Raw genomic sequence first — 23,567 nt, forward strand, 5'->3', positions numbered from 1 at the left:
GGAACACCTTGGGGTCCCCCATGAGGAGCTGAAAACAGTTGCTGCGGAGAGGGACGTCTGGAATACTCTGCTCCACCCTTTGCCCCTGGAACTCGAACATGGATAAGCGGAAGAAAATGGATGGATGGATGGATGGATGGAATGAGGGGTGCAACCATTTCCAAACAAATGCACTAGGCTTGTGCAAGAATTGGTCATATATCAACAAGTTAGTCCAAACATCACTAAATTCAGTGGACATTTTTAATCAAGCTATTGAAGCATTTCCACAAAATGTGTTTACCAATACAGGACAACAGTGTTGCCAAAGAAGGGGGTGGCTGCAGAGATTTGTGCATGAATGAATGAGCGTCTGATCTTCCTAAAACCTGTTGGTTATTAATACAGGTGTCATCAGTTTTAAAAGGTCTTGAACCTTTACAGCTTTCAACTTCCAGGAGTCCATGCTGGCTTTAACTCCAGAATCACCAGCCTGTTCTTATTTTGAAGTTGTCAAATACTGCAGCTTTGACAGTGCTTTCAGCCACCTTTTACATCTGCATGATATGCCCCTAACACAGCATCAGGTGAGAATGTGGCTGGACAGAACTGGTCACAATGCTAATATACGCCGCTGGATTGATGGACAACACCTGCCATGACTGCATACTACATGGATGGTCGGCGTCACTTGAGAAACTGGCCGGACTGAACCTGTTGCGTCTGCATAGAATGCCACAGAACAGCATCAGGTTCAAAATTCTGTCGGTAACAAGCTAATAGATGAAGTTTGAGGATGCCAATGGGGTGGGCTGGAGAGGTGGTGGATGGATCCAACAAACCCCGGACTGTCATTCAGCTAGTGTTTTTTTCCACACCTTATCATGTGCCTCCATCCCCTCATCCTAACCATCCATGCCACAATGTGCGTTTGTTGCCATGTGCTTATGTGAGCACAGTAATCTCACCATGTGCTTGTGCTGATATCACGGTAATCCTAGAAAATAAATGGCAGATGCAGAAGGATACCTTAAATGTAATACGTGGACACCGAAATCCATTGCAAAGTGGCAACATGTGGCGACTTGGGATGACAACATGTTGGAGTCACTGCTTGCAGCCACAGTCTACTTAATGTTTTATGTCTGTCATGATTGATACAATTTAATTTTTCTGTTTAGGCCTTTTTAAGACCTTTTGAGATTATCCAGTCTCAGGCTGGTGTGAATCCCCTTCCTCTGACACATTATCTGATCCCTGTCTATTGACTTGTTACAGCTAAATTAAACTAAATTTACCCTTTTCTTTGACCGCATCTCGTCTCCTTGGACAGGATGAGGACCAAATTATCTTAAATTAAGCATTTTATTTTCTGCTTATTAAGTCACAGCTTTAGATTTGGTTCTGGGTGACCTGTCTTATGAATGCATTCCTGGGCTGCTTCTCAGTAACACTCCGGACCGACGCGCATGTATCGGCGTCACCGGCGCCCCTGACGGTGGGAGGAGAAGCTCACCGGAGCGCGGCAGCGCAGCACACACACACATGGTCAGTGTCGGTGTCGGTGAGGGTAACCTGTTCACCATGAACCACTGCGCGCGCTGCCTCTCCATCGCGGTCGCCCTGTTGATGCTGCCAGCGCACGGTCCGGGGCGCAGAGCGGAGCTCGCGGTGACGGCGGAGTACTCCTCTAAAACCGACTTGGACTATGAGTTTGGGGACTACCGGGGGAAGTGGTGCATCGACGACCACGGGTTCGTTTATGGGATCGGAGAGATTTACTACCCGAGCCCGACGGCGTGTCCGTGCACGTGCACCGTGGACGGTCCCGTGTGCGTCCGACCCAAGTGTCCACGCATCCATCCTCGGTGCACGCGGATCAGATACAGGGCATGCTGTCCGGTGTGCGAGGCTATGGCCAGGGTGTGTGTGTACGGGGGTAAGACGTACCGGCTCCTGGAGGAGTTCAGGGTAAGAAGCATCCAAATCAACCCCCCCTCCCCCCGCCCATCACAAGTTCACACAGCTGCACATGTGGCAGCTGCTCAACGAGCTATAAAAGATTTCTGCACATCACAGAGTAAATAAGTGCTTTGAGTTTTTGACTTGACATGTACACATATTCTTCCTTGTCTTTTTTTTTAGTTTGTTCACATTTTTTGTATGCCTGAGAAAATCACAGGTGGAGGAAGTAGCCTACTTTTATATGTCGTAAAAATAACAATATTACCACAATGAAAAAATATCGTTTACAAGTCCTCCATCCAAAATCTAAGCAGGAGTGAGTAGGCTTGCCTAAAATTCTAAGTATTAGCAGTCAATTGTCCTTCAGGTATCAAAGGTATAAGTAGAAATGGCTGCATTAAATGTGTCCTGTGTATCGGCCTAAGTATTAATTAATGGATTTTTTTAGTGATTCATGTCAGTAGTTCTATCTCTTTATATTTTATAAACTGATCAGATGTTACCTTATAGGCAGGCCTTATAAGTTACCATGTTCTAGTGCCTAGTCATTTTCATTGCCTGTAAGCAATAAAAAAACAAACTGCATGAGATAGTCAATATGTCCAGTAAGATTGCTGGACAGCAGAAAAACAGCATGATGGTGACCTGTTAATGGACAGGTGAGTACTGGAGAGATTTTGCATCCCCTGTGTAGTGCACTAGCTTGCTTATAGCAGCTGTATCATCAGGCAGAAGGTTCAGGGTGCCAGTCCTGTAAACCAGTCAAGCTCATTTGTGCCTACCAGTATTGCTCTGGGAAACAAAATGTGAACAAACTGAAAAAATAATTGAACCTCTGTGTGTGAGGATGTAGAGCGCATTTATTTGTTGATGATTCGTCTTTTGGTGGTGTTGTTGTTGTTGGTATTGAAGCTGTCTGTTTATTTATCTGACAACTGCTGTATGGCACACAATGGATTTCAGAAAGAACAAAAAAAAACCCTATCCATGTTTGAGGTGCAAACAGCCGACCACACATGCAGCTTTATATTTTGCCGGTAAATCAGATATATTGGGCCCATATCCAGCCCTAAGTTTAGTGTGTTTATTCAGTTTGTGATATTGTTTTATTTTTTACAGTTTTATGATGAAATATGCATCATATTTGCAAAATATCTAGGCCTACAATAATAAAGATCTTATAACTTGAAACAGGACCGCCCCATGAGACAGGGCCATGGGAGTAGCTTCAGCCAGAGTTTTACAGCCAGATTTTGGCATATGATCTTGATGCCAAAAGCCACCTTTTGTGGATGTATGATACGCCAGTGGGTGGCATCATCTGAGAACCTGGCCATTTGTGGTGTTATGATACGATGCCTGATCGGATGGAGCTGGCTCAGCAGTGGGACATGTGGATAGGTATTGTCAGTTTGATATTCAGCTGGTAACAACATAATAAAAGGAGCACAAAGGTCGTTACTGGATGGCTGAGAGGGGCAGTGGATGGGGGAGAGGTGGTGGATGGGTTCAACAAACCCTGCACTTTCATGCAGGAGCCCAGTGTTCTTCTTCCTGTGAGTGAGAGTGTGAGTTACGACTTCTATTATGTAATTTTTTTTCTACACCTTTACCATGTGCCCTTTTTGCCGAATCCTAACCATGTGATGTGTTGATTAACTGGTTTTGGTTACCAGGTGCCTGTGTTGCCTAAACATCACCATGTGCTTTGATAGACTAATCCCACCATGTGCTTTGTTGACATGTCGGCATCCCAGAATGTCAACAGCAGATGCAGAGGGACACAGAGAGCACAATATGTAGGCATGGAGGTCCATTTCATGTGATGACTTGGGATGAGAACGTGTTGGCAGATAATAATCCGTGACCTCATGTACCTTTATATGGTGAAATATATCACATGTGAAATAATAAATTGAAGATATATATCATGAAATGGTTTCACTAATAATACATTCACACGTGCCGTTTTTGTAAAGGTGGGTTCTGCAGGTAGTTGTCGTCTTGGTTGGATTATGTAACCTTGAGAAGACAACAGTCACAGAGTGAGTGACGGTGAGTGAGAATGTGTGTGAGTTACCAGCTCTATTGCTGCCTGACATTTCAGATGAAAGAGGGTTGTCTTTTGTATGCCACTGCATCATTACACCAACAAACAGTTTGCATGCAGCCATGTGCTCAGTGAGGATCCAGCAGTGTGTTTTATATAACTGATAGTGTTTAGACAAAGTGCATTCAACCTGTCCAATAACCTGAGAGGCAGATCAGCTGTCTTTGTGTGTTTATTGGACAATGGCCTTCGTCCAAGAAATGATATATGAACATTTTTTTTTCTTATTTTTGCTCTTATCCATAATTTGTTGTTATTTTGTTGTTTTTTAGGATTCACCAAAGTTTTCTTATATTTGTTCGTCTCTATGGTAAGTGAAAATTTTATGAGCAGTCATGAGCACTCTGACCAAGATAAGAAAAAAAAAATCTTGTTTTCACATACCACCAATTGTTGACCAGCGCAAGGAAAAATAAGTTTTATCTTTGAGGAACATTAAAAAATGCATAAATATTATTTAATCACATGTTCATGATGTTTTAGAGTAATTATAATGACTGGATTCCAGGGCTAAAGAAATAGACTATACTTGGTGCATTGTAATTTCAGTTACTGTGCATCCCTCTGCTACAGAAGCCCTGAGGGGCAAGTGAGAATTTTTTTTCTGATGATCCATTTTCTAAAATGCGTGAAATAGTAAAAAAATATTTATTTTGTGACAATTTTTTCTTGCGAGAATTTTTAAAAAAATTTTTGAGAAAAAAAATTGCAAAATTTTCACAATAATTTTTTTTCTGCATGTGTGGAAAATAAGGCTCATTTTTGGGTTTCTTTTTGTAATACTCATTTTGACCACAAGAGCCTGAATTGCACCACCACCGTAATTGGACCAAGCATCCATGCTCTTACAGGGGATTTTTCATTTCTCTCTGCATTCTAAACACAACATGCATCTCTTATGTGTAAGGAGATTATGTAACATGACTGTCACATCTTTCTTTTGGCCATGAATGTGTCATACTTGGTGCTAATCTGCCACAGATGGAATATATTGTAGAATATTGTGTACTGTCAGCAAGTCGGATCGAGGATTAACATTTTATGGCCTCATATGTAGAATTATTTAAATTCTGATATATGAGCATTTTCAGTCATTTAAATTGCCAAGATCAAAATTCATCAAAGTGCTTATTCTGTTTGTTATAGCTATCAATACATGTGGAAAATAATCCTATTCCCTGCAAGTGTCCAAATGTCCCACTGACAATACGCAAACACACTGTATGTAATACAGTGTGTTTGCAGTGGTAACTACTACTGCTGATGTTAGATTTTGAATTTTGAAGATAAAACATGACAAAACACAAGCGCAGTGTTCTGTAACTGCTGCAAGTGACAGTGACCACTATGACCATAACCTTTTATGTAACATGAAAGTGCTCATATATCGGAATTTGAATAGTTTTATGTATGAGGCCATAAAATGTTAATCCTCAATCTGACTTCCTGACAGTACACAATATTCCACTCGTGGCTCTAATGGCAGATTAGTGCCAAGTATGACAAATTCATGGCCAAAAGAAAGACATGACAGTCATGTTACATAACCTGCTAACACATAAGAGATGCATATTATGTTTAGAGTGCAGAGAGAAATGAAAATTCCCCTGAAAGAACATGGATGCTATTGGTCCAATTTAGGACATGGATGGTGGTGCGCTTCAGTCTCTTGAGGTCAAAATGAGTGAATTTTTTTTTTCTCGCAATTTTGTTTTTCACTCTATTTCACACATGAAAAAACATTTTTTTGAACTTAGAAACAGGATCACCAGAAAAAAAAAATTTCACTTGCCCCTCAGGGCTTCCGCATCTCTGCTGACCAGTGCTGGAATATAACTAAGTGCATTTATGATATATTTTTATAATAGTATTTCATTTCTCATGCAAAAAACATTTTATAATTCCAGCTTCTCATATGCACTCAATGTATGATGACTTGCTTGCCTTTCCTTTAAATTATTTTGATTTATTACATTTATTTGAAACTATTTGCATGTGTACTTTTACTTTTATTACATTTCTCTGATATCTTTTACCATCTTTTCATTTGGTTTCATGTTTCTAATCTTGGCCATGTGCCAGAGTCTTTGCTCACAGCACCACACCTGTCCTAATATAGTGTTTAGGGGGTGTTACCTGTGCTAACAGGTGACTTATGATCAGTGGGATTCATCATTGAGCACACCTGGTCAGAGCAGATTTTGGTGGTTTAGAATGTGTGGTGTCAAGTCAAGTCAAGTCAGTTTTATTTATATAGCCCATTATCACAAAACATGGTTTGCCTCAGAGGGCTTTACAGTGTACGACATCCCTCTGCCTTTAGACCCTCACATCACCCAAGGAAAAACTCCCCAAAAAGAACCTCTGTAACGGGGAAAAAAAAAAGAGGAAGAAACCTCAGGAAGAGCGGTAGAGGATAGTGAGGGATCCCTCTTCCAGGACGGACAGGTAGGTGTGAAATTAGTAATTGCTCTCTATGATGATGTTGAGAGAGATGATAACAGTCTCATGCATATGTTGAAAGGGAGTTGTCCAAAGGCAAGATCACAGCATCGGCGCAACCAGGAGCAGACCACGATCAGGGCGAGCGGGGGGCACAGAATCAGTACAGCCACAGCACGAGCACAACCAAAGGCAGGGTCGCGGCATCAGCACAGCTATCACCACGGTCAGGCACAGTCAAGGTTACAGCCAGGATCCAGGGAAACTAGGAAACAAGGGAGCAGGAACGCCCCCAAGAGGCAACAGGATTAGCGTAGTGCAGTTCAACAGACCCAGGCTCTGTAATCGCGAGCCCCAGGTAGTGAGAGTACCACATGGCTATCACAGAGCTAAGCTAAGCTTGCACATGGCAATGCAGTTAACAGACATGCATGAATCGTGTATCTGAAGTTAACTGCTCTTAAATTTTCGCTTACCAGAAAATTAAGAGAAAATATTGGAGAAATTTAATGTTAATTTTGTAATGAGAATGGTGCTGCATGAGGCCCACTGACTACATAACTGAGCCCACCAGTCACCTCTGGCATGGTCCTAGTCAATTACTAAAATGGTCAGAATGAATGAGACTGCTGATTGTTCCAATGGCCTCATGTGACATTCAAATTGTTTGTGTGTTCCAGTTGTCGAGGTGTGAGCGATGTCGCTGCGAGGCCAACAGAGAGGTGTACTGCAGCATTTCGGACTGCCCTGCCCCTCACTGCGTTAACCCTACCTATGAACCCAACCACTGCTGCCCCATCTGTAAGACTGGTAAGACTCAGTCAGAGCTGGGTGCTTCCTCTTCATCAGTTCAATACTTTGGTCCGTGAGTATCTCTAAAACTAATGTCAGGATGTCCCTTCAATTTGCTTTGGACATTCATGGTCCACAGAGGACAACTAATTTGTTGGTCATCCTGCGATCTGTCCTTTTGCACCACTCTCAAGCCATGGGATCCACCAACACACAAAGCAAATTTTCACTACATTTCTACAACACTGTGAGTGTATAGCTGATAATGAAATAACCAGGATCTACAAGCTTCAGTACATGTTTTCTGGTTTGCTGTCATCTGTGGACTAAAGAAGCTGTAGGACACTGTGTCTGTCTCAACGAGTCCACTAACTACACATATAATGCAAGAGAGTAAATGCTAGCTGGTATGTTCAGAATCAGTAACAGAAACATAATCAGAAACACACACACACACACACGCACACACACACACATAAATTTCTCTTCTCGCCTTTGGGCAGTTTTCTTCCCTCAAGCTTGGGTCCTCTATCAGAGGCCTGGGAGGTTGCGGGTTCTGCACAGTATCTTAGCTGCTCCTAGGACTGCACACTTCTGGACTAAGATCTCAGATATTGTTCCTGGTATCTGCAGGATCCACTGTCCCAGTTGCAGGGTTACTGCCCCGAGTGATCCGACAACCACTGGTACCACCGCTGCCTTCAACTTCCACACCTTCTCTAGTTCCTCTTTGAGCCCTTGGTATTTCTCGAGCTTCTCGTTTTCCTGAAAAATCCTGAAGGATTGCTACATTTATCACTACTGCCTTCTTCTGCTGTTTATCGACCACTACGATGTCTGGTTGGTTAGCCATCACCAGTTTGTCAGTCTGGATCTGGAAGTCCCGCAGGATCTTGGCCCTGTCATTCTTCACCACCTTTGGAGGAGTATTCCATTTGGATCTTGGGACTTCCAGCCCAAGCTCAGCACAGATTTTCCTGTACATGATGATGGTGCCAGCCTCTTGGTTATGGCGCTCTGTGTACGCTGTGCCTGCCTGCATTTTTCACCCTGCTGTTATGTGCTGAACTGTCTCAGGGGCCTCTTTGCACAGCCTGCATCTGGGGTCCTGCCTGGTGTGGTAGACCCCAGCCTCTATTGCTCTTGTGCTGAATGCCTGTTCTTGTGAAGCCATGATCAGAGCTTCCATGCTGTCCTTCAGACCAGCCTTTTCCAGCCCTTGGTAAGATTTTTCGATATCAGCCGCTTCTGCTATCTTTCAGTGGTACAAGCCGTGCAGGGTCTTGTCCTTCCATGACAGCTCCTCCTCCTTCTCCTCCTCCTCATCATCATCATGCATCTGCTGCCTGAGACATTTACTCAGCAAGTCATCACTTGGGGCCATCTTCCTGATGTACCCCTGGATTTTAGCTGTTTCATCTTGGAGAGTGGCTCAGATGCTCACTAGTCCTCGGCTCCCCCTCCTTCCACTTAGTGTACAGTCTCAGGGTGCTGGACCTGGTGTGAAACCCACCACGCATTGTGAGGCATTTTCTTGTCTTGACATCAGTGGCCTCTATCTTGTCTTTTGGCATGTTATTATACCAGCGGGGTATCTAATGACTGGCAGTGCATTTGTGTTGATGGCTTTGACCTCGTTCTTTCCATCCTGCTGACTTTTCAGGACTTGCCTTACTCTGTGCAGGTATTTGGTTTTGGCTTTCCTTGAGGCTTCATTATGGTTCCCATTTGCCTGTCCTGTACATCCGCTATGTTGCCCTCTGGCAGGTCAACCCCTTCAGTTGTGACCATCTTGACTCTCTTAGATACATCCTGACATCCTGTCGCCTGATCGTTGCTGTTCTGGTGATGTGGATCAGTGAGTCAATGTCACACTCACTCTTAGCGTACAGCTTGATATCATCCATGTAGGATGGTATATGCCGCACTTGATGGTCACTTGGGCAACTGGCAAGTTGAAATCTTGATGAAGGCTCTCTACTCTCGGGTAGTTTGACACAATGACAAACTGGTGATGGCTAACCAACCAGACATCGTAGTGGTCGATAAGCAACAGAAGAAGGCAGTGGTGATAGATGTAGCAATCCTGAGCAATTGCAACATCAGGGAAAAGGAAAGCGAGAAGCTCAAGAAAGAGGAGCTAGAGAAGGTGTGGAAGGTGAAGGCAGTGGTGGTACCAGTGGTTGTTGGAGCATTTGGAGCAGCAACCCCCAAACTGGGACAGTGACTTCAGCAGATACCAGGAGCAAACTACTGCTACCTTCTGGGGGTCCTTCATGATCAGGACTATCTGGCCTTGTGCCATCCACTCTGGGTGGGTCCCATCTTGCAGCAGTTGGTTCATTTGTGCTGCTAGGCATTCATGGAGTGCAGTCAGCTTCTTTAGCCAGTAGGTATGAACCATGTCAGGGCCAGGTGCTGTCCAGCTCTTCATATGTGACACACTTTCTTGGATATCTGCCAGTGTGATATGTACTGGGTCTTGCTCTGGGAGGTTGCTGTGGTCTGCTCTTAGATCCCCTAGCCACTGAGCATTGGTGTAATATGTGTCTTCCTTCTCCCATATGGTTTTCCAGGGCTGTTCGGTCTCAGCTCTGTTTGGATTCTGCTGCATTACCATTACCCTGCCATTACACGAACACTTTGGATGGTTTGTTGGTGAACATCCTGTTAATTCTCCTTCCGTGTACCTGGGCAGCCAGTGCTGTTAGTCTCTGTCAGTCTGACTTTCCTTGGTGTTGGCTTGATTTTGGCCTCCAGCCAGGCTCATACTGTTCATCTTATAGCCAAGCATCTCTAGGATCACTGCTGCTGTACTGTGTATCAGCTTATTGGTCTCTGTAATGGTCTCAGTTAGGAGAGTTTCTAGCACTGCATACATGTCAGCTAGCAGACATTCAGACGGTACTTCTCAGCTTCTTCAGCCATGGGAATTGACCATAGGGGTACCAGGTGTCTAGCTTGTTTATGATCAATGTTCTCAGATCACGTTTGTCTTCAGTGTTTCTGAGGCTTGGAATCCAACCTCTGGGTTGTGGAGGTAGTGTATTACCCCCACTCCAACCTGTCATTCTGGTTCCCCCTTGCTGTAGCATTGTTGTTGTAGCAACTCAATCTCTAGTTGTGATAGTAGTTTGTGATTGCTAGCTCAGATTTTGGAACATCTGAGCTAGTTTCTTAGTTAGTGTGGATGATGGCTTTCAAAGTAACCATTGGTCCAACATCCTCTGCTTATATCTGGGATTGTTCTTATAGTAGCATTCCAACAGAGCCACATTATCGTCTGTGTTCCAGCTCTGTCTTGTTGCACTAACCCATTTGCCATCAAGTTGTTCTGCTTCTCCAACACCTGACGCCAGTATGGGTTTTGTATTCTTGTTATCGTTCATGTCTGACACACACACACACACACACACACACACACACACACACACACACAGACATACATACATATATATATCATAGCTGATATTGTTTTGGAACAAATACAATAACTTACTAGGATAATTTGATGTTTTTTTGACACAGATTGCTACTTAAGCAATAGCATATGATGGAGTGGTGTTGGAGGGAGTGATGTTGTACTGTATATCATCACAGCTGTGATTTGGTCGCACAAAATGACCAAAATGACTTTGGTAGAAGTTTAATTCACCTGTTAGAGTATTACTTGAGTAAAAGACTTGAAGTATCTGACTATTATTGCACTTGAGTATCAACATATTGATAATAATTGTACTTAAATAGAGAAAGTAAAAGTACAAATAAATGCTGGTAAGAAATGTGGTCAGAATTTTGAAAATTATGATGCTTTTTCCTTCGTAACATGCAGGAACTTTAAAAATTGCAGTGCACATTATGCTTGAAGAAAAACAAGGTCTTTTTCACAACTGAAAGGATTTAAAGAGCGCAGATCCAGTTTTTCCTTCCCTCCCATTCCTTCAGTCATTGAGCCATTTTCTGTTCTGTTTGCCTAGTGGGGCGAATCCAGGTGATTGTTCTGCTTTCTGCTAGGTATTTTTTCCCCATCATTCTAAAAGGCATCTTGCATTTTTTGATTTATTTCGAGAGCAAAATAAGGTGGTAAACTAATAGGAGATAAAAACTTTGAAGGGCCATAAGTTTGATCCATGTGCACCATCCACTTCCCTCTGTGCTACAGGCAGCTCACAGCAGGAGCAAAAACACATGTGCTGTCAGACCTCATCCCACTGCATGTTATCCATCATTAGAGGGCTGTTATTGTTCACCCAGCAGCTCTGAGAAGCAGCACCAGTTATGTCACCTCACACACCCTGAAGCTTACAGAGCCAACGCTGTTATGTCATATGTGCTTTCACTGCCACTGGCATTAAAGTCCCTCTCCACTAGTGGATTTTGTGTGTGTCAGACAGGAGGAACAGTTAGGGTGGGGGTAATCATAACTATTGTATTATATAAAATAGCTAAACAATCAAAGGCATTAGATTAATTGACTCTTTATGAGCAGGTAAAAGAGAAGCATATAAACATGCTGTCTATTTCCCAGGTACCTTGCTGCTTTATGGCAGGCGTAGCTAAGTTGTAGTGTCTATTTTTACTGCTCCCCTGCTGGACAGGCAGTGGGACAGATGGTTTGGTTTGTTGCGTCATTGTTTTGTTTTTGTTTTTTTTTTCCCCTGCTGTTAAATTCCCTTCTGTCAGCGGTGCTTTATCAGACGTGGTTGGATCTGGCATCAGTTGAACTGTATGTCCTGTCCTCCTGCTGACTGGCGTTGGTAATTGTTTCACAGGTAGCTGCCAAATAAAGGAACCCCCATCTGTGACTGAGGAATGCAAATCTTATCAAAGGCAGGCTGTATATAATTTTGCTTGCATGGTGTGCCCAGTCCAAACAACATTTTATTTACTTTTTTATCTACATTATATCATATACACACAGAGGAAAAGACAGAGCTTCTGTGGGAAGGAGTTTTTCTGGGACAGTTTAACCTTTGAGACCTGGATCAGTGTTCCTGTGCTGCATCCAGACACCTTTCACAATCTATTTGACCCTTTGAACCTGAGCAAATTGGTTTGATTCCTTTAATAAAAAATGGGGAAAAGGCAGTTACAAAATTGGTAAGAAATGTCCTACAAATTGCAAGAAATGAGTAAAAGATGACAAGAAAATAACCAAAAAAATTTTTTTTAGAAGAGAGGATTATTGGAAAATTACCCAAAAGGGAAAGACTTCAAGAAAACTATATTAAAAAAAAAATAAAAAATTTTATATTAAAAAAATATGTTACAGAAAATAATGATGAAACATATCAAATAAATACATGTATTATTATTATTTTCAGCATTTGTAGGTCATTTTGGTGTTTTTTTTATTTTGTTTGTTATGTTACTTTTTTGGTTTTTTGGGACTTTTTTGAGTATTTTTTCTTTTAATTTTTGGGCCATGTCTTGTTAAGTTGCTCATTGCCTTCTCGCCATGTTTTTGAAAAAAATCAAGCCACTTTGCTCAGGTTTCGAAGAGTTAACCATACCTTTCATAAAAGTCAGCATCTGTAGCATATCCTCAGTTGCTTATATCATATTGCCCATTTCTATTAATATCACAGTGATGAGGCTGTTTAATAATGAACTTGAGCTAGAATTAAATTAAAGACTTTGTCTTGCATCAGACCAGCAGCTGTGAACTTGTGGTCTGCAGAAAAAGCAGTATACACAACACTAAACTAGCATCACCTAATAATTTAAAACAAAACAAGAAAATGTATTTGTCAAACCTATTGGAGAATAATTCACGTGTCTGTAATGTACCATCTCACTGGAATTGCAAACAACAAAATAAATAAAAATAAAGGCTTCTGGTCGGAACACTGCCGAGATGGTTGCATAGTGGGAGAGCTCCCGGGTCGAACCGGAGTAATTACAGAACTACCTCCATTCAGGCTGAGAAAAAAAGAATAAAAAGGGGGTAAGACTTTTACCACAGTAACGAAAAGTAAGCGCCAGTAGAAAAGAATAAGAGGGTGGGAATGACGAGGCACTGCAACACAATTAGCGAGATAAGCTAAGTAGCAAGCAACAGGTGCAAACATGGCAGATATGGAGCTGATTTTGCACGAACTAAGAGTGTTTCGCCAAGAAAACAAAGAAAAATTAGAGAAAATTAAAGAAGAAATTCTAAAGATGAACACCAGGTTGGATGAAGCGGAGGGGCGAATCGAGAACGCGCGGGAGAGGATTCAAAACAATGAAGACATTATGACGAAGATGCTAAAGCTACATGCTAAGCTAGAGGACAAGGTAGTGGACTTGGAAAGTGGCTTCAGACATGAAAGTATAAGAATCTATAGGGTGCTGGAGGGGTCTGAGAAGGATTCACCAGCAATGGTTACATTTGTGGAAAAGCTGCTCTGTGAGGGTCTCGGTCTGACCGAAGACATGCCCGATTTGAACAAAGAATGAGCACACGGCTGGACCTCAGCTGCCAGGAAACGCACCACCACGCTCCATCATAGCAAAGTTTTTAAGCTTCAGAACAAAAGAGACAATACTCTGCAAGGCTTGGCAGGGGAGGGGGTTTACTTGAAGTGAAAACCAAATTAATGGAACACTGGAGCACGTCTATCCACTTCTCATTCTTAAAAAACACAGAGAATACGCGGAGGTCTGCAAGATATTGAAAGACAATCAAATCTAATTCCAGACCCTCTTCCTGGCCAGGCTGTGGGTGAGGTATAAGGGTGGAACTAAAATCTATGACACTATAGAAGAGGCAACTGAGGATTTATCCAGCAGAGGCTACACTGTGTAGATCATCAGACCTTCAGCCACACTGATGGAGCAGATACAGCTGCTTTCCTGGAGGAGAATGGAAAGGGGAGTGAGGAAGGGTGCACTCGACTCTGGACGTGAACCAAACTACTAGACTTCGAGCCTTCAGGAGGTCTTCCCCGGCTCCTTCTACGACCTGATGGATCAAATACACCAGGATTTGCTCCTGTTTCTTCTTTTTTTTCTTCTCACCCATCTTTGAGTTAAGACAGGCCCAGTCTGAGGATTGGCGAGTTAAAACTCCTGAGAGTAATAACATTATACCTTTGGTAGAGACTAAATAGACAATATAGAGGTTCTTTAGGGGTCACTTTCTCATTGTGTTGCCGTCGCAGATAAGGGCCCCTTTCTCTGGGCACAGGAGGAGGGATTTCCCCTTAGAGCCATTTTTTTATTCTTTTTTGCTCAGTAGGACCTCTACATAGGGAGTCACACTGACTATTTATTTTAAGTCTTGTGTTTACTAGTGTGAGGTTTGAAAATTTTTCTTTCGTTCACTCTGTTTGTTCTCGCAGGGAGGGGGAAACTTACCAGGTTCATGAGTTTAGCTGAGGGTTTAATTATTAATGACAGAAAATTACTTAGTACTTACTGCTGGCAGCGAGTAAAAAGACCATCACAAGAAAATGGTTAAAGATAGAACCACCCACCAATGAGAAATTGATGGATATCGTATACAATTGTTTGTATACGATATCCATCCATCCAATTGTCATTTTCCATCAGAGTGCAAAAAGAAGTTTTATCAGATTTGATCTAAATGGACAGAGTATGTAAAACCTGTAAGATCTGATTTTACCTTAATGTGTCTGTAACTTGTGACTTGCTTCACCTCTCTCTTTTTTCCTTTTTTCTTTGTGTGACATCTGGAAGATCTTAATGTAGGCTCCCCTGGTTCTGTTGTTCACCAGTTATGATAACTTAAAAATGACTTTTTGCAACACCTTTCCTTATTCCCTGCAGGATAAGGTGATCAACAAATTTAAGATTGTCCATAATGTTGTGTAAATATATATAATGGAAATGGGAATATTATTTTGGTCTTTCTGAATAAAAATAAAATAAAAAAAGAGATCTGTAGAAAAATAGTAATAAATCAGCACAAAAACAATAGGGTTTAATCCCTTTTGGGGCTGGAGCTACTTAAAGTGTTGTGAGCGTAACTTGCCCCTGTGCTGCCTTTCCTGTTACTCTAGGTCCCAACTGCTTTGCTGGGAACAGGGTGATTCCAGCAGGGGAGCGTGTCAACATTGATGAGCAGACGGTATGCTACTGCACCTACCGGGATGGAACGTGGCACACTCATCCCCAGGCCACCTGTGAACAGCGCCCCCAGCCCAGCCCGACACCAAGCACTCGCATCAAGACCCCTGGGGACGAGGAGTCCAGTGGGAGACATGGGAGGCCGTATATTCCCAGACTAGATGTGATACCATGAAGTGTAAAATAAATGAGTCATTGAGAGAAAGCCACTTAGCAGGTGCAAATAAAGGCTAGTTCTATTGAGCAGTATCAGAACGGCCAACTTTGGTTCCAATATATCATAACTCAGCCTGCCAGATCACGTTATCACAACCAATGCGATTATTTTAGAACAACTTGGTGTGGAAGAAGTGTGGGATAATTTGCAGGGTGGTTCATGTTGGGGTAATATTTGCAACATCCTTAGAAAAAAAACACAGAAATGATTTGCAGACATGAAATTTGGACAGCTGGTAGTTTTTATTTGATTTCCATTTTTCACATTTTTATATTTCTAAAATTTTCATGAAAATGTAATTTTCCCTTAGAGAATTGAAATGTCACATTTTCATAAATTAATGAAATAATTAGTCAATAAGTAGTGTTGAAATAATTGGTCAGTTCATTAAACTCCATCTCCTCATTTACTGTTGCTACATAACTTCCTATTCTCTAGTTGCTGCTCTATTTTACTACAAAGACACCCAGCAACACATGCAGAATGCGTCTCATTGTCTTGCTGGAATAAGCAAGTATGTCCCCGAAAAAGACGTTGTCTGGATGGCAGCTTGTGTTGCTCCAAAACCTGTATGTTCCTTTTCAGAATCCATGGTGCCTTCACAGATGTGAAGTTACCCATGATGCCATGGGCACTATCACCTCCCCATATCATCACATATGCTGGCTTTGAATTTTGAGCTGGAAACAATCTGGATGGTCCTTTTCCTCTTTAGCCTGGTGAAAATGTGTTTGTTTTATCCCTTGCTGCAGAGGCCCAGTGTGAGGAAGTCACCCTAGGCTCTGAGAAGGAAGTCATTATAGGGTTCATACACATTTTTACAAATGCATTTCCTTAAATTAATACATTCTCAGAAACTGTAAAAACAGACATTATCAGAGGGTTTGTAAGTTTCCAATGGTCCTTGAACACATTATGTGACATTATATGGCTTTCTGAAACAAAATTCCATGACTTTTCCCAAACTTTCAAAGTATATTTAGTTTTCCAAAACTTTTCCAGGCCTGGAAAATGCTATTTACAAATTCCATCACTTTTCCAGGTTTTTTGTAACTGTATGTGCTCTGTTGTTAGTTCCATGTGAAACATAAAGGGTGATGAATTTTGAAGATGACTTGCTCACGTACTGCTGAAACTATTGCTCAGTTTATCCCTTCCTGCACATGGATCAATCTACAATCTATCTACATGACACTCTGACACCCCCCCCCCCCCCCCACCACCACCACCACCACCACCACCACCACCACCACTGGAGTCATGGAGTGAGATGACTGTAGTGGTAACATACAGTAGGCGACAAAGGGGAAACAAGTGTCGGGTACAGGTGGTAGCCTGCATTCTCTCCACAGGCCTGCTGCTCTCCGTCTGTATGCAGAGAGATGTCCAAGTAGACCAACACTTAACAAACACACACACACACACACACACACACACACACACACACACACACACACACACACACACACACCACAGAGTGCTGAAAATGACTGTGTAAGCAGAAAAACAGATGATTCACACAGTAAAAGATGACTATTATATCTATCTTTATATATACTGTATCTATCAATACATCTTTATCTCTCTCTCTCTCTACATATAGAGAGATAAAGATGTATTGTTGAGAGTACATGCCGCTAAGTATTTATGTCACTCATGTTCCTGTTAGTTGATTTGGACTGACATGTCAAAGGTGCTGATTGACAGAGCTGGTACAGCTGTAAATCCGTCTGTTCAAACTTCTCTGAGCATTTATTGTCTTGTACCTGTGCTCAACAGTTCCTGTCATCATCTTCATGGGAGAGACGTGGGAGAGTACTGCTTGTTAGAGAGGAGTGCCAGTCTGCTGAAATCAGGTTCAAATTTTCTACAGGAGAGGATTTTATGGCTATTTCCACAGCGGGTTGTCTGACTGTAGTCACTGCTCTCCTTTACAGCCTCCCTCATAAATGTGTGCTGTTGTTATGTATATCATCTTTAAGAAGCCCAGGTTACCGTGTAAAACCTGTAAGTATCTGTAAAGTGAAAGCTGTAAATAAAACTTGATTATCATATCACTCCTCGTGTCATGTTAGGTTTCAATACATCCTTTAATGGTAGGTCTAAGGCTATGCTGTTTTTGAGTTTAAGAGCAACATTTATTTCAGATTTTGTCTTTTCCCCAGACTGCTGCTACATTTGTGTTGCCTCTGCTCAAACTGTATGCTTGCTCTCACATGTAGGCTGCTATTGCTTTCAGATTTCCTGCACTGCAGTTTGAGCTCTACTCTACGCGCTCAGGCTCCCTCTGTGTGCTCCTGAATCATCTTCTCCCTCAGATCTCTGCTCTGTTCTCTGTTCTTGACATTTTGTTAAATGTCCTCCTTTTACTTTCTTAAAAGTACAGGTAATGAACATGCCAGAAGCCGTACTTTGTTTGCAGTACAATAAGAGCCTGCTGTCTGCAGCTCTTCGTCTAACATCTCACCGTAGATGTTTCTGTTTTTACTTTCCTCCCTGCCAGATCAGCCATACTACAACGTTTGGCAAACAGAGATTAACGATGTTCCAATACATACTCTGTTAAATGCAATATGCCAAAAATACCAGGATGTCTCACTACATCCGGTCAGATTTTGCAGGATGAAAGCCAGCATGCTTTTCTGGCTTTTCAGACCCACAATACTCTGCACAGATGTGTCACATTGACTGAGCTGCAGACAGATGACCGCTCTGACAGCTCGTTGCTGCAGTGACAAGCAACAGCACATTATAGGACTGATGGCCAGTTGAATAGTAGTCTAGTAACAGGAATACAAGTTGTTTAACCGTTACTGTCCCTTTTAATATTACACACACCATGTTGATCTGTGCACAAAATGTGCTTTTCAGAATCAAGCTTTAAAAAGTAACATTCACATTTTCTATCATTTAAATATTCTATATCCTTTAAATGTCCGTTTTTTTTTTACATTATGCCACTATTTAATATGAAACCAAAAAATTATTTTCAATATACTACATGCAAGTAGATTTTTTTAATGATCACAGCCTGTTATTTCAGTGATTAGCTGGAACATTGACTGTGACAGTGCACCTAGTGGAAATAGCATGTATTTTCTCCGTATGCCAAATATTACATCAGGTCGAGGAACCTGATTGCAAAATTTTCACCATAATCTCAAAACACATCTCCATAACTGTGAAACTGAGGCACATGTAAATCAACCTTCAAGAATGTCAGCATCCATTTAGAACATTAGCTCATACTTTGACATTTTAACTACATTCCTTTCATCACAATATTGTTACCTGCACATTAAGAGGTATGAATAAAAACACACAGACATGAGGCTGAATTACCAAGTTTTTATTGAAAACGAACAGAGTTGCAGGGTCCAGATCAGGCTATGCTGCCAGCATTGGAGGCGATCCTGGGCCAAAGGTCTGCACACTCCTTGGCCACTGGGCCTGTGATGGCTGAACCTGCAGACACACAGCAGGAAAGCAGAGTTTGTTTGGTTCAAACACAACAAGCTTCATTTCATTACATGTGGGATATGGAGTTCAAGCATAACATTAAAAGAAAGAGTAAAAATATAAAATGTGGCAAAACAACTCTCAAATATCAAGAGGCTAACTGTTATTTGGTTTTCAGGTTATGGATCTTAAGCAGCTCTTACATAGAAAGTAGTCTCTGGTGGATCAGCGGATATTTTAAAAATCTGATCGACACACTTGTATCACACACACTTTAAGATGCTGGTTCTGCTGACCAGGTTTAAGGTGTCCCATCACTGATTGAGACCAGTCAGCCAGAGTGAAGCTGCTGTCTCACCCACAGTGATGAGCTTAATATTCCCTTCTACGACAACTCACCCAGCCACTGAGCAGACAAAGCAAGTGCTTTTGGAAGGGAAATCCGGTAAAACTACAACCTGAATGTATCACCTCTGTAAGAAAACTGAGGCTTGACACTACAGAAATGAAAATCTCCTGATGGTAAAATAAAACTTTTTTTTTTTTTTTAATAAATGTCTTACTGGACTCATTTACAAAAATAAAAAGTGTACTGAAGGATTAAACATGTCAGCAGGGACACGAGTTACTGCGGGGTGATCAGTAAGAAACTTCACCACTGTCAAACAAGACAGAACAGGAGGGACTGAATCAACCCTGCTCACATCAGCGATTACCACCAGACAGCCTGCAGACCACATCAAAGCTTTCTAGCCAACCCACCGAATATTCAATTCAGAAAATATTTGGGGAAAATTTATTTTGCCTGTTTTCTTTTCCTAAACTGAAACAATGCCAGAGACAACTGAGATGGAAATAACTCAATTAGGAATTATATTCTAACCCTAAATATGCATATTTGAGTAACAGGTACTAACGACTTAATAAATCAATTTGTCAGCTGTTTATTAGCATCTTTATATCTAAAATGCGTCAAGACATGACCCTGCAATTAAGACACAGCTGCACTCTGAGCATGGCAGAACACAACAGATAAGCCTGGTGTAACATCCAAAACACACCCACCTTTCATTTCTCCTTTGTTGTTCACTATGACACCTGCATTGTCTTCAAAGTAGAGAAACACACCATCTTTTCGCCGATACGACTTGCGCTGTCGAATCACCACTGCAGGATGCACTGTGCACAGAGAAAACAGGATTAAAACAAAATCACAACACCATCATTTGACTGATCTGGAAAACACAAATGGTTGATGCACCAGAGTGTCAGCAACACAATGCGTTTACTTTAACCCACAGATCAGACTGCTGTAACATCCATAAGCAGGAGAGTGGTAACCAAATTGCTGTGATATTAGGAACCATCTTGAAGTATGACTTATTAACTGCTCTGCCCTTAAGGGAGGACTAAAATTTTGTATTATTTCCTCTTGCAATAATCAAATATACTGACACCAAAGCGGATATATTTTTTTAAAAAACATGCAGGCTCTCTAAATTGATTCACCTCCCAAATTTAACCCAGCAGAGTCACTACTCCATGAGTCTTAACGGTGGCACTTCTCAAATGAATGGTGATAAAGTGAATTGAAGTTAACTAATTTGTGAAGAAGCGTTCAGGCAGCTGCAGATTCACGCCGTGTCAAAGTTATGAGTGTTTTTCGTCTGGGATATCCAACCACACATCATAAGGACCTCATAGAGAATATCACATTAAATCATCTGGTCAAAGTGCTACAATATGCCTTCACATGTGCATATCAGTCAGTGTGTTGTGCTTGTTTTGTACAATAGCACAAGATGCAGTTTAGCAAGTATTAACGGGTCAGACGCTGATGATGGAGAATTACATTACTGACATTTGTTATATTTATTTTTACAATGTTAATTAGGTGTCATTTGTTTAAAATTCCATATGAGTGGCGTGTGAGGAAGATGAGACACACTGGTGATTTCTGTAGCTATATTGACAGATTATTGATTATTGACTTGATTAATAGTCAGTGTAACTTGTGATATGTAGCGAATTCCATCTTGCATTGTAGCAAGAGATGCAGAATCCCTGTATCATACCATTGTTACCATGGGCAACGAAATGTTTTAGTATATCACAAGTTACTCTGACTATTAATCAAGTCAATAATCAATAATCTGTCAATATAGCTACAGAAATCACCAGTGTGTCTCATCTTCCTCACACGCCACTCATATGGAATTTTAAACAAATGACACCTAAATATCTATGTATTTGTGCAATAGAGTGACAACTGATTGTGTCAATGCTCATTTGAGCTGCCTCTTCACTGCCAGAGCGTGCATGTTTCTAACAGTGGAGCTCATCTGCTAAACTGTGTGATGCTCGTTGTAAATACCAAGCTTGGAAAATACAACTGACTTTATGTATTAGAATTTTTGTAAAACAGTTTACTCAACATTCTAACCTGTCCAAGTGCCAGTCATTAAAAAAATAGAGAAAAGAGCAAACATTTCCTCAACAGTACTGCAGAGGGATGTGTAGTCTACTTGAACCTAATGTCAAACAGACTCTTCAAAAGTGTCCACATACACACTGAAAATTTCTGCTCCTTTGGTGCATTCAAAACACAGACTTTCAATGCAGTGCTGTTCACGGTTCTTCACACACACCAAAACAACATCTCATACCAGGTGTTTCCACTCACCCTTCTTCCTGAGCTCTGGCTTGCCTTTCTTGACTGTGGCCATGACCATGTCACCCACTCCTGCAGCGGGCAGACGGTTCAGACGTCCCTTGATGCCCTTCACAGAGATGATGTACAGGTTCTTTGCACCTGAGAGATGGAAAGAAAAACCAATATGAAAAGATGAACAGTGTGGGAGAGGGGGTGATAAAGGGACAGTGAACAGAGTCTCCTAAGAACATTATAGTGGGTTTCCTGATGTGTTTTTAGAGACAACACTGTGTGTACTGCACTTAGTTTGTCTCATCACTGATTGAGATCAGTCAGCCACAAAATGAAGCTGCCGTCTCACCCACAGTGATGAGCTTAATATTCCCTTCTACGACAACTCACCCAGCCACTGAGCAGACAAAGCAAGTGCTTTTGGAAGGGAGGACATAACAAATGTCTCACAGACAAACAATGTCACTGATCTGTGCATGAAGGTTAACATAGGTAGAAACATCTCCCATGTTTATTTCTTTTAACTTGGAAGTTGACAGCACCTGCACATATCCTAAACGACACCTTTGAGCCATGACAATAGGTTAATGGAGACATACCTGTGTTGTCAGCGCAGTTGATGACTGCCCCAACTGGGAGACCCAGTGAGATGCGGAACTTGGCTCCAGATGAACCACCACGTCCTGTAAGATGACAGAGCACACAATTAGAAAGATCACCCTGTACCACTTCCAAAAAAAAGAACAGAAATTTATAGTTTAAGTGAAAGTTTAGATGACCTTCAAGGACAAACCACAAAAACTGTACACATTTAAGTACCATCTCTGTAGTTCTTCAAGGAACATTGAAGTTACCCAAAGACAGACACTATAAATATTACTTTAGTTAAAAGATCAAACCATCTATGGGTGAACAAGTTCAACACATTTACAATTTATATCAGACTTATCCCTACTGAACTTTTCTGAAAACATTGGGCTTTCCTCAGCTCATAAAGGAACTAAAAACAGTGCACGTTAGTATAATATATATACACATATCTATGAAAACTTAAACTGAGAGCCTGTATGTGTATGAGCTGTATAGACAGGACCGAGAGCCTTAGCAAACATTGAGGCTGTCCGAAGTCAATATTTGTAATAACTTGACAGACATGCCGGTATTTCTCAGGCAAACAAGACGTTTAAAGTTACATCGGAAGGCCACAATTTACTAAAACAGCTAGTTATGTGAACAGCATTTGATGAAACATCTTCACTTCAGTGAACATGAACAATAACTACACAAAACGGAGTCTGCGGTTTCTCCAATTCATTCGTCTCTATGAAGGTTTACTTTTCTGGCCTCCACCTCCACGATTCACACTAACGTGCGTCTACCGGCGCTAACCTAGCTTACCGTTAGCCGTCTCAGCTAACCGTAGCTAACGTTAGCTCCGACCTGTTACAACTTCACTGAGACGAGTCGGACCCCGTTTGAATTCATTCAATGCTGCAAAATTAAGTCTATTATAAATGAACATTTCTCAAGTTGACATTTTTTGCCTCTAGTTTATTTGCATTTAGCCTCAGCGGCGCTGACAGCGAAACATGTCTTCCCCCAGGAGCCAGCTAAAGAGCTATCGTTCATAAAATCGTAACTGTTTGCAGAAATTTAAAACTAATCTTACAGATTTGTTGTGTCCAGCACTCTAACATACACAAACAACATTATACGAGATGACGGGGAGTTAAAAGTAGCAGATGAATGTGGATTTTACAAGCTGGGTTTCATACCTCTCTTAGACATGGCTGCTGTAGGGAAAGAGGAAGATGCAGAAAGGAATTGTGGGATATAAAGTTGAGCGGAAGTTCATCCGGGTCATG

General features: G+C 41.6%; 2 protein-coding genes across 2 annotated transcripts; one reads left to right on the forward strand and one right to left on the reverse strand.

The window, feature by feature from the left end:
* Positions 1-1,524: 1,524 nt before the first annotated feature.
* On the forward strand, positions 1,525-15,673 carry si:dkey-283b1.7 (von Willebrand factor C domain-containing protein 2-like). The gene is made up of 3 exons (XM_042505735.1): positions 1,525-1,950; positions 7,177-7,306; positions 15,295-15,673. Exons 1-3 carry the CDS (start codon positions 1,525-1,527, stop codon positions 15,534-15,536), a joined length of 798 nt encoding a protein of 265 aa, XP_042361669.1. The 3' UTR covers positions 15,537-15,673.
* A 3,239-nt stretch (positions 15,674-18,912) lies between these two features.
* rpl23 (ribosomal protein L23) lies at positions 18,913-23,523 on the reverse strand. Its single transcript, XM_042504969.1, has 5 exons — positions 23,478-23,523; positions 22,302-22,385; positions 21,721-21,849; positions 20,103-20,216; positions 18,913-19,043 (listed from the first exon to the last, which is right to left on the reverse strand). Exons 1-5 carry the CDS (start codon positions 23,488-23,490, stop codon positions 18,961-18,963), a joined length of 423 nt encoding a protein of 140 aa, XP_042360903.1. The 5' UTR covers positions 23,491-23,523; the 3' UTR covers positions 18,913-18,960.
* Between the last annotated feature and the right edge of the window lie 44 nt (positions 23,524-23,567).

Source organism: Plectropomus leopardus, chromosome 17 (assembly GCF_008729295.1).
Source record: "Plectropomus leopardus isolate mb chromosome 17, YSFRI_Pleo_2.0, whole genome shotgun sequence".
In the NCBI taxonomy this organism is placed as follows: Eukaryota; Metazoa; Chordata; class Actinopteri; order Perciformes; family Serranidae; genus Plectropomus; species Plectropomus leopardus.

Coding starts and splice junctions, on each gene's coding strand:
- si:dkey-283b1.7 (XM_042505735.1), top strand. CDS start 1,525: ATGGTCAGTGTCGGTGTCGGTGAGGGTAACCTGTTCACCATGAACCAC. Junction 1,951..7,176: donor GGCTCCTGGAGGAGTTCAGG/GTAAGAAGCATC, acceptor TGTGTGTTCCAG/TTGTCGAGGTGTGAGCGATG. Junction 7,307..15,294: donor CTGCCCCATCTGTAAGACTG/GTAAGACTCAGT, acceptor CTGTTACTCTAG/GTCCCAACTGCTTTGCTGGG.
- rpl23 (XM_042504969.1), bottom strand. Junction 21,850..22,301: donor CAACTGCGCTGACAACACAG/GTATGTCTCCAT, acceptor TCCATCTCTCAG/GTGCAAAGAACCTGTACATC. Junction 19,044..20,102: donor CAACAAAGGAGAAATGAAAG/GTGGGTGTGTTT, acceptor GTGTGTCTGCAG/GTTCAGCCATCACAGGCCCA.